Here is a 17,718-nt window from a genome sequence, read left to right as displayed (position 1 = left end):
TTACTTAAATCGTTGCACTTTCATTGTTTATATTTCTGTCGTGTGACGTCACAAATGATGAAATGCCATTTCGTGTTGCCATTTTCACAGAGCAAAATATTTAATTCGCATCTTTACTCACGTGTATTGGCAACGATAGGGTTGATAGCAAGCGTAGAGTGCAATTTTAATTCGCTTCTTGATTATCATAACGTGGAAACGTGGTGAAAGGTGCGGCAAAGTGCATCATTTTTGACGTCATTAAGACCACGCCTTGTTTGAAAAATCGGACATTTAAAAAAATTAATTAAAAAATAACGGTTGGGAAAATGAAAGTATTTTCTGGGTCCAAATTATTATTTTTTTATTATTTTTTTTTTTTTTTGGGCCTATTCTATCAATTTCAGTGACTAAAGGTACTACTTTTGACTGGAGAAAACCACCCCATTCTGATACTTGAACAATTACAGTAAATTTTTTCCTTGAAAAAGTTACGTGAAAATTCCTTTTTAAAAATCATAGCATTGAAGCTGTACTTTTTTTTTTAAATTCAAACTGATGGGTACATACAGTATGTTCCATTTAAAAATACTTGAAATGTAGGGGAATGTAATGCAAAGTGAAATATTTACTGTACTTTTAGCGCCACCTATTTAGTAATATTTTGACTGTGTAGTAACACATGTACTTTATTTCAGTGAAGAAAAAAAATCTCTCTGAAAATCAAAGAGTATGATAATACAAAGAATTTTTAAAAAAGGATACGCACATTGTAATATTTTGTTCAGATGTCAAAAAATGTTTGGCATTATTAAATGATAAAGTTCTTTTTATTAACATTTGAAATATTGGTTGAGACCTACTAATATTCAATGCAGTTTATTTGCTCAGTATTAAGCTTATTTGTATTATAAATGCTTGTATAGTTAAGCATGTCCATGCGGGGCAAAGTGAAATAGTTCGTATCATATTCGGTCTTTGATAAAATCACTTACGTATTCATTTATTATTTAGTTCGTTTACATTCCTTCTACAATACTTCCCTTATTCATTCATTTATTGATTTATTTTCTTAATAATTCGCTATTTTGTTCACTCATTAATTTATTTTCTTTTATTCCCTCATTTTCTTTTCACTTATTCATTCTTTCTTTTATTTACACTTATTTGACAAAAAATATCTTTAACGATAGAATAAAAAAACTTTCATTAGAAAAATATTTAATTTTTCACTTTGCCCCATGGAAAAAAAATGAAAAATTACCACCTTTTTTTTTCTTTTTTTTTTTGAGGCACAAACATATTGCCAAAAATTAAAAAATACTTATTCAATGCGAGTTTTAACGCAAAACATATTTTCCTTCCTTTCTGTACCGTAATTTTCAGAAGGAATTTTTAATTTGTTAACTATTTCACTTTGCCTCACTTTCCCTAACAGTGTTTTTTTAATTTATTACTTTGATAATATTTATTATATTAATTTTTTATAATAAAATGAAATTTCCATCATACTATACAGAATGTTGTATAGTAGCATGTAGGGTAAACATCTATTGTACAATAAAAATCTAGAATATTATGAAAAGTTTTAATTTTCTCAACTTTTTAACGTTACTAGGCAAGATTCTAATAGTGTTAAACAATTTTGCAGCTCAAATTATGAGAGTTCAGTCTGCAATCCCAGTTATTTACGCATAGCATATTTAACTGAAATTTTAATGATTTTATTAATCGACTAAAAGAATGTTTTCAAAAAGTTTCAAAATTGTACATTAAATAATACTGGCTTTTTGCGCTTCATCGTTTCATCACATTTTTTTAAAGCGTCATTTTATTTTAAAATGTCTGGAACTATTTTAATAAACTCGGCCACACATTTTTCAGTGTGCAATATGTATCTAGTGGTATTATATTTGTGTAGGTTAAAGAGTTAGCACATCCACTAAACTCGAAGTTTAAAAAAATAACTATAAAAGACCTATTGATCAGAGTTTGCTGGCTTTTTTTTTTTTTTTTGAAATTTTCATGTTTGTTTTTAGTTATGAATTTAGGTATTATTTGTTAGAGTTAAATTTTTTTCTTACCTGTCAATAAGTGAATAATAATTCCTATCTAAAATTAAAATTTTATTTAGTAGTTATGGGGAAAAAAAAGCCTAGAGAAGTCATATATTCTGTAAGTCTTCTTTAAATGTAACAAGAGTATCACTTTAAATCAAACATGCAATTAATAGTAATAAAATTTTTCTGTTTTTCTGAAATTTTCACCGTAAGTTCTACAAATTAATGTTAAAACTCAAATATGAATTTAACAGGAGGAGCTTTGGTGACTGCATGAAATAATAATTGATATGCTCTAGCTCTGAAATCATTGCCTTGATCATTTCCCCCCCCCCTTTTTTTTGCCATCTTTTTACAAATCCACATACAATGAAAGCTGCAAGAGCTGCATTAAGTATTTGATTACTAATTTCATCCATAAGTGTCAAATTAACGCGACGCAGTGTGATAACCAAATGCGGAATTGACGGAAAGCGATGAACAAGCGCAAGCACATGGATCTAAGCTAAAAAATGGTAGCCCCCGTTGTGAACAAATCGAGCAACCGGCAGTAACCCTGTAGGCAACTTCCCGTCTGAAAAACCAGTTTCAGATAGCATTGACGGTTCCTATTGCGGTTGCGATGTCCCGTAATTTCTCTTGTGTGACATCCCCTTTACACATGTAAGCTCAGTTATAACAACCCCGCCTGCTACAATGACTTTGCAAAATAACTAAATGACATAGTGAATATAATGTAATTTTTCCATTGATATATTGACCATGAAAGGAATGACTCTTGAAATAAACACTAGCAAAATGAGTTCAGGTATAAAATGTTATATTAATCTGCAAAGCTGCCACTCAGTTCTGCTACTAAAAACAGTCACTTTAGTAGCTTGTAATGTGAAAAATAGTCTCCAAAGTAGTATCCAGATACAGAAAGTAGTTTCTAAAATAATCTTCCAATTAAAGAAAAAAAAGCATTTATGTCATAATAACGCAATAATACTTTGATAGATAGACATATCTTTGCTGCATGTATGTAAGTAGGACAAATAATAGCAGGGTGATAGACCTATACAAAGGACGGAATCTGAAAAATTTCCCTTCACAACTTTGGGGAAAAAAAATAAAAAACATTTTACAGACTTTACACCAACTTTTACGAACATAGAAAAAAACAAATACTGATATGCTCTAGTATAATTTAATTCACTGACCATTAATTAAAGACAACAATAAAAAACCGGCTGTATAAAAAGCGCTGGATTCGCGATATTTCTGATAGCGTAGAAATTAGCACTTGTTTTTGAAAAATAAGAGTAATTGGGCTACATGAAATTAAAAAACAAAATTTTACTGACTGACATGTATTCAGAATAAATACAACACTTGAAAAAAATCATTGCAGCAGAAATGAACATTTCACTCTTTGCAAAAATCATGATGGCAAAAGCTTACCCCTTACAAAAATAGCAATCACAAAAACAAAACTTATTGCTCAAAAATATGACAGGGTTCGTACTCAATTTCAAAAATAAAAAGAAGGAGCTTTGGAGGAATTTTGAAGCAGCACTAATAGGCCGTCCTTAAATGATGTCCCACTCTTTTTTGTTAATACATTTGACCCCCTTACCCCTTGGTCACAATTCACCTTACTACTCTATTGTCAAGTCATATTTTTTATAAATATATTGTTATAATAACTCTGTGATGTCACTTTTTGTCTCCTCCCCTTGTCACAATTTCAGGAACCTGTCTCCTCCTCAAGGCATACAACATCACTTGTGGATGTGGATAACCATTTTCACACTATTCATAACAGCGATTTCCTAAACAATTGTTTTATTTTTTCAACACAATCACTTTATATAGTACATCTACTTATGTATCTTTAAATATTTAAAGATTAATCGGACAAACTGACTTTGGCTGCTGAGAGTGTGATAGAGCAATAATCATAAAACTTGAAAAAATTGCAAAGCACCATTTAAGTATGTTTCACTTCGCTAATAATCTAAGTCATCTAATAATATTTTCACCTTCAACTTTTATGACTTCTATGATCAATGTGTTAATACCATCTTTATGAAAAAAATAAATATACGAAATTACTACATCTAAATTGTCCTTGTACCTTTGTCCTTGTGACGATGTTAAGTTGTCAATCGAAGTATTTTTAGTTACTGTCATAGAGGAAAAGTATGTTAGTCTTGAACGAAAAAAGGAGTTTTGAAGGAGTTAAAACCAAAATGAAGGAGTTTGAAGGGCCCTTCAAAAAAATTTCCTGAATGAAGGAGTATTGGAGGCGTTTTGAAGGAGTGTACGAACCCTGATATGAACATGACACATTTCTGATCATGAATTGTTTTTTCACTTCATTTTTCTAACTTCTAAGACCCTTATTCTCATTTTAAAAAAAAGTTCAGAAAAAGGTTTACATTTGAGGGGGAGGAGGGACTTTTTATGCATTTTAGTCACCGTTTCACTAAAATAATAGTTGCTTTTTTAAATTGATTGCAAAATACTCATTTTTGATCATGCTTTGTCTAAAAGAGTTGCATTTGCTTCAAAATAGTCGCCCCTGCATCTGTCAAAAACATTTTGAAGTTTACTAAAAATTTGACGAATCTTGCCCCGTCCCCAGTTCATATGAAGATGATCTAAAAGCTATAAGGGTTATCAGAAAATATGTGGCCAAATTTTGAAAGGGGGGACTATAACAAACAAGTATCAAAAATGAACATACGACACTATAAACATATAACACTACATACCTACAAAGCCAAAAACTGACGGATGAGGAACAGGTCACTAATTTGTTACATAAACAATTTTATGAAACAGTCTAGTTTTTAAGAAGAGTTTATAAAGCAGTTGCACTCAGACCTGTCACAACTGGAGTCTCCCCCCCCCCCCCCCCCCCAAGATCTTACAATTATGTTTAAAATTCAGTAGTTTTGGGTTTTTTTAAATGAGTAAGGTATAATAGTGAAATATTTTGCCGATGAAACATGATATTTTCAACAATATAATTTTTTTGACTAAGCACTGCAGAATGGATTATAAAGCAGTAAGTTACTGTGTTTAAGCCAGGGCTAAGACAGAACAGCACAAAAGAAAAAAGTTGGTTTAAATCAGGGTTGTTATTTTGTCCACTTTGTAAAAAGTCCGGCACGCCAGAAAAAATTGGACGAAATGAAAATCAACTGATTTTCCAATTTGCAGTTGCATTCTGCGCTTTACCTTAGCACAGCAGTAGATAATGTGTCGTAAATATTTCCTCCCCATCTGTATAATTGTATCCATGTAAAAAAAAAAGAGAAAGAAATGTACCTACCAATTGTAAATTGTTACATCTGTAAAAGAGAATTTTTTTTTTTTACATCAGCAGACTATTTTTGCCCCATAATTTAAAGAAATTACTCCAAAGAAATAATTATTGAGGGATAAATTTTAGAATTATCATATGAGGAAGTGAGAAGCAAAAGGATGTAAGTGGGCATTTTCAAGTTTTGAATAAAACCCATTTAAAAATAAGGTCCTAGGTAAGCTTTCATTGAAATTTCTTTCTTAATCATGCTGCATAACAGCACTTACCAGGGATATTAGTACTATCTCTTGTCCCAAGACAGAGGGGAGGTTCACCTATCATTTGTACAGGTTATCTCCATTTTTTTTTTTTTTTTTTTTTTTTTTGCCACTTACATCTCTTTGCTTCTCACAGCCTCATATTTTGTTTTTACTTTATTAGTATTGAGATTAATAGCTGACCAACAACAATAGTGGCATTTACAAAAAAAAAAAAAAAAGAATTTAGTACTAGTTTGGTATGATCTTTGGGTTTTTGCATACAGCTCAGGAATTGTATGTGTCATATCTTTAGTTTTGTGACAAATTCCAATGGCTGGTTGCTCTAAAATAGGTGTCAAAAAGCTTCTTGTATCTAATATATGCATTGCAAGGATCACACAGTCATGGATGAACAGTGTCGGATCTAGGGGGAGCAGACCAGGGCCCTTGCTAGGACTCTGGTGGCAAATTTACCCTATTTCGTTTTCTCTCCCCCCCCCCCCGGTTGAAATTCAGTATAAAAATTTCTTAAAAGTTCGATAAGAGCAAAAGTTTTAACATTTGTCCCGGCCCGTAAAAATTTGAAGATCCAGCTTTGTGGGTGAAAGCTTGTTTAAGTGCCTCGTCATTGCGATGATGTGTTGTCATTGAGATGCATGCAAGGGAAGATTCAGCTTCTGATTTTAGAGGGAGTCATCACCAGAGGAGGTATCAGACCCGAATCTGTCCCCCCCTCCTTCTGGACCTGTCCTTGGATGCATGTAACTCAGTAGCATGCTGCAACTTTCAAACAACCACTTAACATGCAATAATTGTAAATATAAGTATGCATTTAATTCTTCCTAGGTTTTTTATAATGCCTTCATAAACCGTCTATTTTTATAAACTCATTTAACTTGAAATTCTCATTTGATAAATATTATGTGCACACAACTAACTGAACTTACCATATAAAATCATTCATTTCTTTCAAAAAATTTAAATACAAGTGCATTTTAATAAAATTATTTTAATTGTTTAACTTCAACTTGTTTTCAGTCATTGCAGAACCTATACATATTTACTAACATTTCAAAGCTACACTTTAATCGAATGCAAGAAAAAGGGTAGTAATTGCACACATAATTATGAATTTGTTTGATACAGCAATCACTTGGTAGAACAAATGTCATGAGTGGACTGAAATACCAAGGAACGTTATGGATCTGGGTGTCTTTATAAATCAGGACTTCAAGTTTAGTCAACAGTGCAGTATTGCTAGTAACAAAGCCAACAAAATGCTTGGGTTCATCAATAGATCTATTTCAAACAAATCTAAGAAAGTTCTTCTGCCTTTATATAGGAGTTTAGTAAGACCTCATTTGGAGTATGCTGTTCAGTTTTGGTCGCCTTATCTGAAGAAAGATATTTTTGTATTGGAAAGGGTTCAAAGAAGGGTAACTAAATTAGTAAAGGGACTCTCAGATTTAGATTATGATACCAGACTTAATAGGCTTAACATGTATAGCCTGGAGCAAAGGAGAGTCAGAGGGGACATGATTCAGTTATTTAAATTTATCAAAATGAAAGATGTAAATGGATTAAATTTTTGCGGGGAAAGCAGGACAAGGGGTCATTGTTTTAAGCTATTTCATTCTCAGGCTAACTTGGAAATCAGGAAAAACTATTACTTTAGCCGGGTCGTGGGCACTTGGAATAGCTTACCGGAAGAGGCGGTAATGAGCAAGGGAGTGGATAGCTTTAAGAGGGCCATTGATCTTCATTGGGGATTAATTAATTGACTAGGACCAGCCTAGCTGGGCCCAGAGCCTGTTGCTGGTCGTCACATTTGTATTTGTATTTGTATTTAAGTGTTTAAAAGTATGAACTACAAAATTGTTATTTTGAAGAAAAAACTTATTATATACAGTCAACCCTCGTTTATCACGGTTAATTCGTTCCAGGCTTTACTGCGATAACTGAATTTCCGCGAAGTAGGATTCTGTATTTATAAACTGAATATTTTCCTAACTAGAACGCATAAACTTACTTAGGACAATTTAAACAGGTTTTTAACATAGTTTGAGCCCTCTAGACATGAAACAGCACTCTTAGCCACCATTACATTTACATTACTTTATACAGACATGTGATTTTATCAGTATTTTTACTGAATTCAGTATTTTTTGAGAGAGCAAAATACTGTGTGCAGGAAAAAGAAGGGGTATTGGAAGCTAAATTTAACATGTTCCAGTTAGTTTCATGCATCAAATTTAAGTAATCTGCTATATAGATACAAAAATACTTGGGAGAGCGTGCAGGTGTAGTGCAATATAATAACAGTGCTGTGTTAGCTCACACAGCCATGCCATTTCAGTATTTTGCATCCTGTTTGGATCACATGTCTGTTTATATATTATACAAAATATGAGAAAATGAGATATATTAGAAGTAATAGATATCACATAGTTATTATTGGGAAATAAAACTACATACACACATGCATTTCTTACTAGGGATGCACCGGATATCCGGTAACTATCCGGTATCCGGCTGATTTTTTAACTATCCGGAACCATGAGGTATCCAATCCGGCAAGCCACTCCCGATCCGGATATCCGACAGCTTTTTTCAGGATATCCGGGCAGTTATCCGGTAAAGAATTTATACAGAAAACAGAAACCGACTATCACCGTATAATGCAGAAAAACTTCTGTTTGTAATGAAAAATCTAAAATATTCCGCTGCATTGATAAATAGATTCTTAAGTGTATATTGCATGAAATGAAGCATAATTCCAACTGTCATATTCCACGCCGATCTTAACTTGAGTCCATTGCAAATTTTAGAATGTTGAATAAAGTAATAATTGCTTTTCCCAGAATAATTATTTTAACTCAGACTTTCAACTGATATTTAACATTTAAAATAGACGGTGAATATAGCAGTGAGAAATAACAGCTATAAGTTATTGCTTCATTTTCTTCTTTCTAATTTTTTAATTGTATAGTATAATTTTTAATAATATATTTAAGAATTTAATTTGTATTTTTTAAGAATCTGTATTTTTATTTTTTCTAGAATTAAAGTAAAATTTAAGTCTGTTGTTCAAATATAAATTTATAAATTCATTTAAGGAAGATTGAACATGTTTAGCATATTTTTAATGTTATATATAAGATGTTAATTTGCATCATTAAGAAAGTGTAACTTTATTTTTTTGAATTCAGTAAAATTTCAAGTTGATTACTTAAGAATTGGTTTATTAGTTTATTTTTAAAAGCGTGAACGTGTTTAACACAACTCTTAATAGTTTGTTTAAAATGTTAATTTGCATCATTTATGAATGTGAATCTTTATTTTCTGAAATTAAAGTGAAATTTTCAGTTGATTATTCAAGTATAATTTTATTTATGTTTAAAAAAAATTGTTAACATGTTGAGAACGACTTTTAATAATATATTTAAGATATTAATTTGCAATTTTTAATAATGTGAATCGTTATTTTCTGGAATTAAAGAGAAATTTTAAATTGATGATTTAAGCGTAAGTTTATTAATTTGTTTTTAAAAAGTGAACGTCTTGAGAATGACTCTTAATACTGTATTTAAGATGTTAATTTGCATCTTTTAAGAGTTAATCTTTGTTTTCTGGAATTAAAGTAAAATTTTCAGTTGATTATTTTAGCATAAGCTTATTAATTTGTTAACTCGGGTGCCCACCTGGGGGGGGGGGAGATGTTTTAGGGGTATTTTTCTCTTTTGGGCACTTTCTATTTGGGGGGGGGGTATTTATGGTTTTCAGGGGGTGGACCCTTGCTCTTAGGGGGGCACCCCTGTATTTAAGATGCTAATTTGCATCTTTAGAGAGAGTGAATCTTTGTTTTCTGTAATTAAAGTAAAAATTTCAGTTGATTATTTTAGCATAAGTTTATTAATTTGTTAACTGGGTTGCCCACCTAGGGGAGTGGGTGTTTTAGGGGTATTATTTCTTTTTTTTTTTGGGGAGGGGTGCTTTCTATTTGGAGGGGTATTTATGGTTTTTAGGGGGTGGGCCCTTGCTCTTAGGAAGGGCACCCCTGTATTTAAGATGCTAATTTGCATCTTTTGAGAAAATGTACCTTTATTTCTGGAATTAAAGTAAAATTTTAAGTTGATTATTTAAGTTTATTTATTTATTTTTTGAGTCAAACTGGCCCTGTTTTAATATTTTCTTTTTTAACTTGTATGTTAGAAAAATTTTACACTTGTATTATCTGTAATAAAAATGATTTCAAAGCAAAGTTTTATTTTTTGTTATCTCTAAATTGGAAACAAGAAAATGTATTACTTTATGATGAAGTTTAAAAAAATTTCTACACGTCATACAAATCTAATAACAAATACGACTAATTATACGACCTTTAAGACTTCAACTATGAATAATTAAAAGTTTAAACCATGTGTACATTACATACAGAATTAATTTTTGCCGAAAGTTTGTCTCTTTCGAGAAAATCAGTCGAAATAAAACAATATTTTAATGTTTCATTTTATATATAGCACAATTCCTAAATTAAAATATAGAGGCTCTAAAAAAATACATTTGAACGTACTTAACATGCTTTTAAAGAAATGATATGTGGAACAAGTTTGATTTATTATTTTGAAACGGCATTGTAGAAAAATATGCGAACATGCAATGCAATCGAAATGCCGGATATCCGAATCCGGCAGGTAAGGGGGCATCGGATATCCTGTATCCGGCAAAATCACTGTCCGGTGCATCCCTATTTCTTACACACTACTATTAATCTATGAATATAGCTTAACATGTTCGATGAAGAATTAATGACCATATGTGCCCCCGTTCTTCTACATTTATCCTCATTAAAGGTATTGCGCATACAACTTAAAAAGCTAGTACACTGTTGAACAGCACCATTTACAGATTTATTTATCCTCTAGTGATTTATACTTTCCAGTTATAGTGTTTAACGGTTAAAATGAAATAGTGATTCGCTACACTTTCTTCGACGATTTTATACCTCCACTCCCTCAACTAGTACAACTACAGTCTCTCAGAAGAGCTTATCTTACTTGAAAGACATACTTTGTTATCTTTTTGTAGGAGAAAGTTTATACAAGTGTATAAAAATGACTAATTACTATATTTGAAAAAAAAAACGAAAAAACCGCGATGCAGTGAAGCCGTGAAAGTCGAAGCGTGAAGTAGCAAGGGACGTAGATGAATCTTTTTCACACAAAATCATGTAATGCATTAAATGTTGCTTTACATGAAATACTTATTTGGTCCTGGGAGTAAACAATCAATTCAATAACTTATAAGATAAAAATTCAGTTAACAAGAAATAGTTTTCATGATCCAGTTGTTAATGAAAATTGATTGCATTATAACAGCTTGATGCTTTAAAATAATAATAATTTTAATAAATAAGTATGGAATAAAAAGAAATTTCAAAACATTCACTTCATTGATTCAGATTTTGACAGTTTGTTGCATGAGCAAGATGCTTGCTTACAAAAACAAGAGCATAATCAGATGATGCACATTGAAGGTGCCTTATTTATTGAAAATCAACTATTTTTACAACAATACATCATTCTTTCTTCCAGTTAGGATAATATTCAGAATAGTCATACTTTCTAAATGGTACTTCAAACGTCAGCAGACCATGATCTCTGGCTATTTTCACAGCAATTTCAAGCTCAAGCAGACGCTTTTGGCAAACATGAGTTTTTCGAGTAGACAATATTTCACCCGTGTAAGGATGTATGAATTGCTTTAGCAAATCTATATTCGTGTAATGAAGAACTAAGTACTCATCTCTGCATATGGGACAAGGACTACCGGTCATAATTTGTCCTCCCCTGATACAAGTTTCACGAGTTTTCCTCGGAGTAAATTGTCCTCTGAAATTGCGTCTGTATTTAACCCATACTGGCTCATCACCATACGTTGTTTTATAGGCTTTGCTTTTCAAATAGCGGATGCTCGTTTCAGGAGAAATAACTTGAGTTCTGTCTTTTGATGGGTCAATATTTCTTTTTGGCTTCTCTTCAGTACTTTCTGCAGCCTCCGTTTCTTGGCGTAGTGCAAAAGATGTAGAGAACTGTTTGCTTTCTGAAAAGTTAAAAAGGCTTTTTAACTTTTGATTCAAAATTTTTTCGTATTGACAGTTTCCTTTAATAGGTTCGCAGTATAAACCAAATGGTCTAATAAATCGGGAAATATTCTTATTTTTTGATAGAATATGTAGAACAGAAATTCTGGCAAGCTGATTATTTAGTACAGATAGCATCTTTACTGATCAATAGCAAAAAGAAAAAATAACCATAGCATTTACTGTAAACAAACGAAATTTATTTAGAAACTTTTATAACCATGCAAAATCACTACTTTTCCTTCAGCTCACTTTACATTTTCTATTGAGCTCCTCCTTTCCTAATTTTCTCGACAGCCGTGAAATTCCTATTTATTACGCGAAAAACTTTCAAAAATAAAGTAAAAAAATAAATTACTGTTTTTTCAGTAGGTAAAAACAATTTATGAGTTTCTATGTATTGTAAAAGGATACGTTTCAAAGTTAAAAATGTGTTCCTCCCTGTTATTCTCTCTCTGTACATTACTTGGTTTTGAAATGTTTCAACAGCAAGTAAACTTCTCAACTTAATTCTAAAATAAACTTTCTGTTGTTGACTTGATGCACGGCGATTTAATTTCTTTAAAGGAAAATATTTCATTTGTACAATTTTCTTTGGGTTAATTTTGGCACATTCAATACATCTTCTGTTTTATGGATCAAGATTCTGATAAATTTTACAGACGTGCCTACAAAAGAATAAATGAAGCGAAAGCAAGAGCTCGACCAGGTAAACAAAATATTCTGCGTTGATAATTGCGTATGATACTTCTTTTTACGTTTAGAATGTTTTTAATTATTTTAGTTTAAATATTGCTTCACTGGAGAAAATTTCAATTAGAAATAATATTTTAGACTTTTGCCCATTCGTTTGACGTATTGTGAATCACTTGTTGATATATATCGCTCGTTTGGAAGAAGAGTGCAACAATACGAAATTTTTATTTTTCGCTTACCAGGAAACATCACGAGTTCAGTAATCATGAAAAAAGTTAAAAAAGGTCGCATTCGAAAGAGTATCTTTAGAAAAAAATTTGACCCAAATATTGTGTGCCCTCGTCCTTTTGTTTTTGAGATATGGGGGGTAAAAGTCTGTCGAAATCTTACGAAAATTCGGCAAATTTAAAGACTTGGCGAAAAATTGAAAATACCACGTGATTTCATCGTCTGCGTCTAGCAAGACTCTCATTCCCATTTCTGGTCATCTTGCAAAGCGCGTAAACGATGTTTTGAATTAACCCTTTACTTGTGTGTGTAAAATTAAAAAGTAACTATGAAGCCTGTAAAATGGAAACTAGAGAGCTTTATCCAGAGGAGCTACAACTTAATAACGAAATTGAACGTAGGATTTAACTTTGTAATCGTGATAATAATGCATTTCAGAATTTAAGTGCATTTCAAGTGTGTTTTATTTAACTAATTTAAGTTTGTACTCTTGTTATAAAATGTTTTGTAAGTAATTAATAATTATGTACGAGAATTAATATGAATAATTAAAAAAACATATATCATATTGAAAATAAAATTGATAGTTTTTGATGTTGAAAGAAAATGATCATGGATTGTAGTATCCCAGCTCCTATTTATTTTTTCAAAAGTTATTATCATTCATGAAGTTTTATTGTTTGACCACTGCTAGCGAAAATGTTTAGTTTTTAATTTAAAATGATAAAAAAATAATAATTAAAAAAAAAAGAAAACAACGGATAGTAAATGTCAAAAATTTGCACAGCAAAACTAACGATGTCGGAAATTACTTCATAACAGATTCTTATCAAAAATTTTATAGTCGACGTTCATTACAACAACCCCTGTAGTTCGAAAAAGTCTGTCACTGCAACTGAAAGTCGCTATAACGTAGATGCACATCATGTTGCATGTTTAGTCATTTTTAAAAATACTGAAGTCACTTTTACCAATTATGTTTCACGTTAAAAGGGAATTCAAATACGAAGCAAAATAAAAATTAATACAGTTATTTTTTTTATTTGACTTGTTTGAGGGCTTACACATAACTTGAAAACGATACACATAACGAAAAACGCACTGGAAATAACTGACAGAAATCGTTTTTTTTTAATTTGAGAACATGGTTTGAAATCTTTAAAAATGTCGTTTTCTTCGTATTTAGATACTGTTGAAGACTTCAGATTTACGACTTAAAAAAAAAAAAAAAGACTTTAAAGTGTGTTTACCGTTTCTCTACGGTTATCATATTTTTTTCAAAACAGTTTCATCATCGAATAAACTCTTTCAGTGGAAATATTTCACCCGCAGAAGCATAAAAGTTTTAAACACCAGTTTTTTAACGGACAGTTTTAAGAATAACAAAAAAGTTTAAACTTTGAACGGTATATTCAAATGTATTCAGTTAATACGATCTATTGGATGCTAAAATATCATTACATCTGTGAATTTTAAACGAGATTTTGTGCTCGAACCCTATGACAGATCGGTCGCAGTAATAGGAGGTCGTTCTTGTTGACTGCAGTTAGGAGCGCACTGGTGGGAGGCCACTGTGACCTCCCAAAAATTTCCTTATTCGACAAAGTTCGTCTGACAGTTCGGCAAATTAGAGGACATAATTACAATTTTTTAACTCCCGAAAGTCACTTTTCATACATTATTATTTGCGCATACTCATATTTTATCGCTCGGCAAAATTTGAATTTTCATTCGGTAAATTGAGAATTTTTGGTTTCCCAAAAGTTTAAGCTCGGGGAACCTCTGTTTAATGAACCTATGTTTTAATTTGCTTTATTACTACAGTAAAGTGTCAAAAATCAGAACTAATTGGTACCATTGGTAGTTTGAATTTTTGGAAATAACCAAAAAAAAAAAAAAAATACCGTTTAAAAAACAGGATGTCAATCGACCAAATAAAGTTACAAATATGTGTGTACATAACGTACAATACAGCTCATAACCCGACACTATGTGTTGACAAACCTATTAGTTGCTTATCGCTAGCGCCTCGACGATACTTTGTTTCTGCAAAACACACTTCTCGATACATTATTTATTGAGAGACTGACAGTTTCCAACATTTCATCTGGACAGAACTTTCTTTTGTGACTCGAAAAATTTGCACTGATGCCAAACTTTATTTATTTTTTGTTTATTAAAATTTTCCAATGGATTTCCTTGCCATAATACTCCACCTCTATTACATCTGCAAACTAGTGAAGTAAAATCTACTTACATCTACTACTACTACCTAAAATACTAAAAGACATTTTTATCTTGACCTTCTCCATAACATTTTACAGAGGGGAGGTTCAAATTAAATTATTCGAGAAAATTACTTTTAGTTATTCGAAAAGCAACAAAAGACACACCCACACTCACATTTCTGTAGTTGGAAACAAATGTTTGAAGGAACTCCCCTTGGGGTCTAGGGGATTCGCCAAAAGAAAATATGATTTGAAGTCAATATACATTATATTTCTATTGTTTATACAATAAAATAAAACAAATATTTCCGGCGGTGGCGTTTTCCCCTATACAGTTGACGTTAATATCCCGGAACACAAGCCCCTAAAAATTTCAATGCCGCAGTCTGTGCCACGACACCCCGCGCCATGGTAGTCACCCCGAGTAAAGAATTAATGCGATATTTCTCAAGCGCTTTGGTGGTGACCAAATATGGAAGTGAAATGTCTTGTCAGATGCAGATGTTAAATTCGCGCCGTACCTTCCATTTCTGAACAAAACTCGCTAAATTCGGCGACTTTACTAAAAATTTCGGCAATTTTTAAGACCTCATATTTCGATAACGTGGTCACGAGGGCACGTAGTTTCAGTGCCATAAACATGTTTTCCAATGCTCTTTCAAATGCCACCAATTTGGAATTTTTTTGAATTTCCTTCATCGTGATGTTTCCTGGTTAGATGGCTTCAAATGACGGTTATTTTCTTCGGGAAATATTGACAGATTTTTTGTTCTAATATTAATCACTGGAGAGCAAAGCAAATTTACTTTTCTTACAGCAAAGTTCCTGAAGAGTTGAACTTCCAACGCTTCTTCTAAATGAGCGATATGTGCAAAAAAATAATTGTTAAAATTGATGTTGAATTAGCATTTTAAAATTACATAATCTCCAAACGAGCATAATATTATGGGTAATTTTCTGTTTTTGTATGAATTTTTCTACCTTATTTCCTTTCATTTTACTAGGAAATTTCATTAAAAACTTGCCACTTTTCACACCTTGGAAAAATGCTCCTTGATAGTATTTAATACAAATTATTATGAAGGTTTTAAAAATTTGGTCTTCTAATTTTTTTAATTATTACTCCCAGCTATGAATTATCAACAGCTTATAAATGAGCCATCAAGGTTTTTTTCTTATGGTTTGAAAAGAGTACAGTTACATTAGCCTAAAGTCAAAAACAAAAAGTCACTTTTTGAAATCCAAGCCATGATTAAAAAAGGATTCTCCGGCATCCATGCCGTTTCAGATATTTTCACTGGCTGTAATCTGTTAAGAGTACTAACTGTCTAATTTTGGCATGGCTCTGCAGATAAGTAATAGTTAGTTGTAATCATTTCCTCTGGTAAAAAAGGAAAAGTTCAGTACTGGCCTCCCCTTGATATGCTATTTTGCACAGCCCTCATTTAGAATTTGATAAATTGAACATTAAGGTATATGCATTAATTGCATTAGTTACTAATATCCATAATGTTTCAAATATGTATTCCCCAAATAATGTTCTTGTGTATAATTTTAATTCAGAGGAATAATTTTACTTAAATATATTTCTTCTTTTTTCAGAACTAGGTGATAAAGATGGTAATGGTTGGACAAAGCTAAATTATGCTGGATCATTTGAGCTTAATTTAAAGTCTGTGAAAGATAATGTTGAGCGCATTAATGTTAAAGATGTGCCACCTGATGTTTTCATTGAAAAATACGAAAAAATTTATAAGCCTGTGGTTATTACAGGTTGTACTGATCATTGGAAAGCACAATACAAATGGACTCTTCCAGTAAGTTTCGGAGAAAACAAAGCTGCATGTTAATTAAGCTGAGAACAATAGTTCTTAGCATTTCTAGCATTCTTGAAAATAACATTTAAAAGTAATTGCTCTCTGATTAGACTTACATATTTTTTTTTTCCTTTAAGAAAACCAATAGGAATATAAAAAGCCATAAGTTTTGAACTTTCTATTCCTTAAATAAGCTAAGTTGATCAGGGATCCCCATTGTCCCCCCCCCCCCTTAAATTCACTTTTTTAGTGTGAAGTCTGTAAAAGTCCATTCAATATTTGGTCCCCCAGTCATTAATTTTAACTATAATCTATTTTGTCTATTTGTATTTTTTCTTTCATTTTTACAATAAAAAGTATGAGTGTGTTTTCACCACTATCACAATAATTTTTAAGCTCTGAATAAAATGGTTGCCCTTTAGCTAGAGTTTGAAACTATAGGTAGATGTAATAATTAATTCATCGTAATTTCTTGTTTTTTGTAAAGTAATTTTAATAAAATATAAAAAGAAAACCTATTTTCAACGTATCCATCTGTTAAAAGATCATTTCACGGTAATTTAGACATTTATGTAGAGTCCGTAATGTGACCTTTTTTGTCGTAACTTCTTAATTTACTGTTTGATTAGCATATTATTTTCTTTTGAGCTGTTCCTACCAACACGCCAACTCAAATTAAACAGTAAATTAAAAAGGTCACGTTACGGGCTCTACATAAATGTCAAAAATACCGTGAAATGACCGTAAAATAGGCTGATTAGAAATAATCAGCCAAGTGACAGATTACTTGAAACTGCAAATTAACCATTGCATCCCTAATTTTAATCTTAAAAAGTTAAGTTAAAGGTCTCTTTTTGGGTTCCCTTTTTTAAAATGTAGGTGCTTTTTCTCCGTAGGAACAAAGGAAAAATAGGGGTTCTTTTATTTTCAAAATCTGTTAAGAAATTTTGCTTTAAAATTGTTGGGTTTGTGATAACATATAATTATATCTAGTACAATAGTAGAGTTTGATA

At 31.6% G+C, this 17,718-nt stretch overlaps 2 protein-coding genes across 5 annotated transcripts in view; one reads left to right on the top strand and one right to left on the bottom strand.

The window, feature by feature from the left end:
* Positions 1 to 11,118: 11,118 nt before the first annotated feature.
* Positions 11,119 to 11,971, bottom strand: LOC129227830 (28S ribosomal protein S18b, mitochondrial-like). The gene has a single exon (XM_054862444.1). It carries the CDS (start codon positions 11,872 to 11,874, stop codon positions 11,173 to 11,175), a length of 702 nt encoding a protein of 233 aa, XP_054718419.1. The 5' UTR covers positions 11,875 to 11,971; the 3' UTR covers positions 11,119 to 11,172.
* A 302-nt stretch (positions 11,972 to 12,273) lies between these two features.
* The window catches only part of LOC129228261 (bifunctional arginine demethylase and lysyl-hydroxylase JMJD6-like), a 28,255-nt gene continuing 22,810 nt past the window's right edge, over positions 12,274 to 17,718 (top strand). For all 4 annotated transcript variants that reach the window (XR_008580909.1, XR_008580908.1, XM_054862929.1 and 1 more), the window contains exons 1-2: positions 12,274 to 12,445; positions 16,491 to 16,705. Coding sequence is in view for 2 of the 4 variants with exons in the window: in XM_054862929.1 (XP_054718904.1) it covers positions 12,370 to 12,445; positions 16,491 to 16,705 (291 nt within the window). In the remaining 2 variants the exon portion in view is untranslated. The remainder of the gene's footprint in view (positions 12,446 to 16,490; positions 16,706 to 17,718) is intronic.

Source organism: Uloborus diversus, chromosome 8 (genome assembly GCF_026930045.1).
Source record: "Uloborus diversus isolate 005 chromosome 8, Udiv.v.3.1, whole genome shotgun sequence".
NCBI classification, from domain to species: Eukaryota; Metazoa; Arthropoda; class Arachnida; order Araneae; family Uloboridae; genus Uloborus; species Uloborus diversus.
The sequence above is the reverse complement of the archived record's forward strand: the minus strand, read 5'-3'. Positions and strand labels throughout refer to the sequence as shown.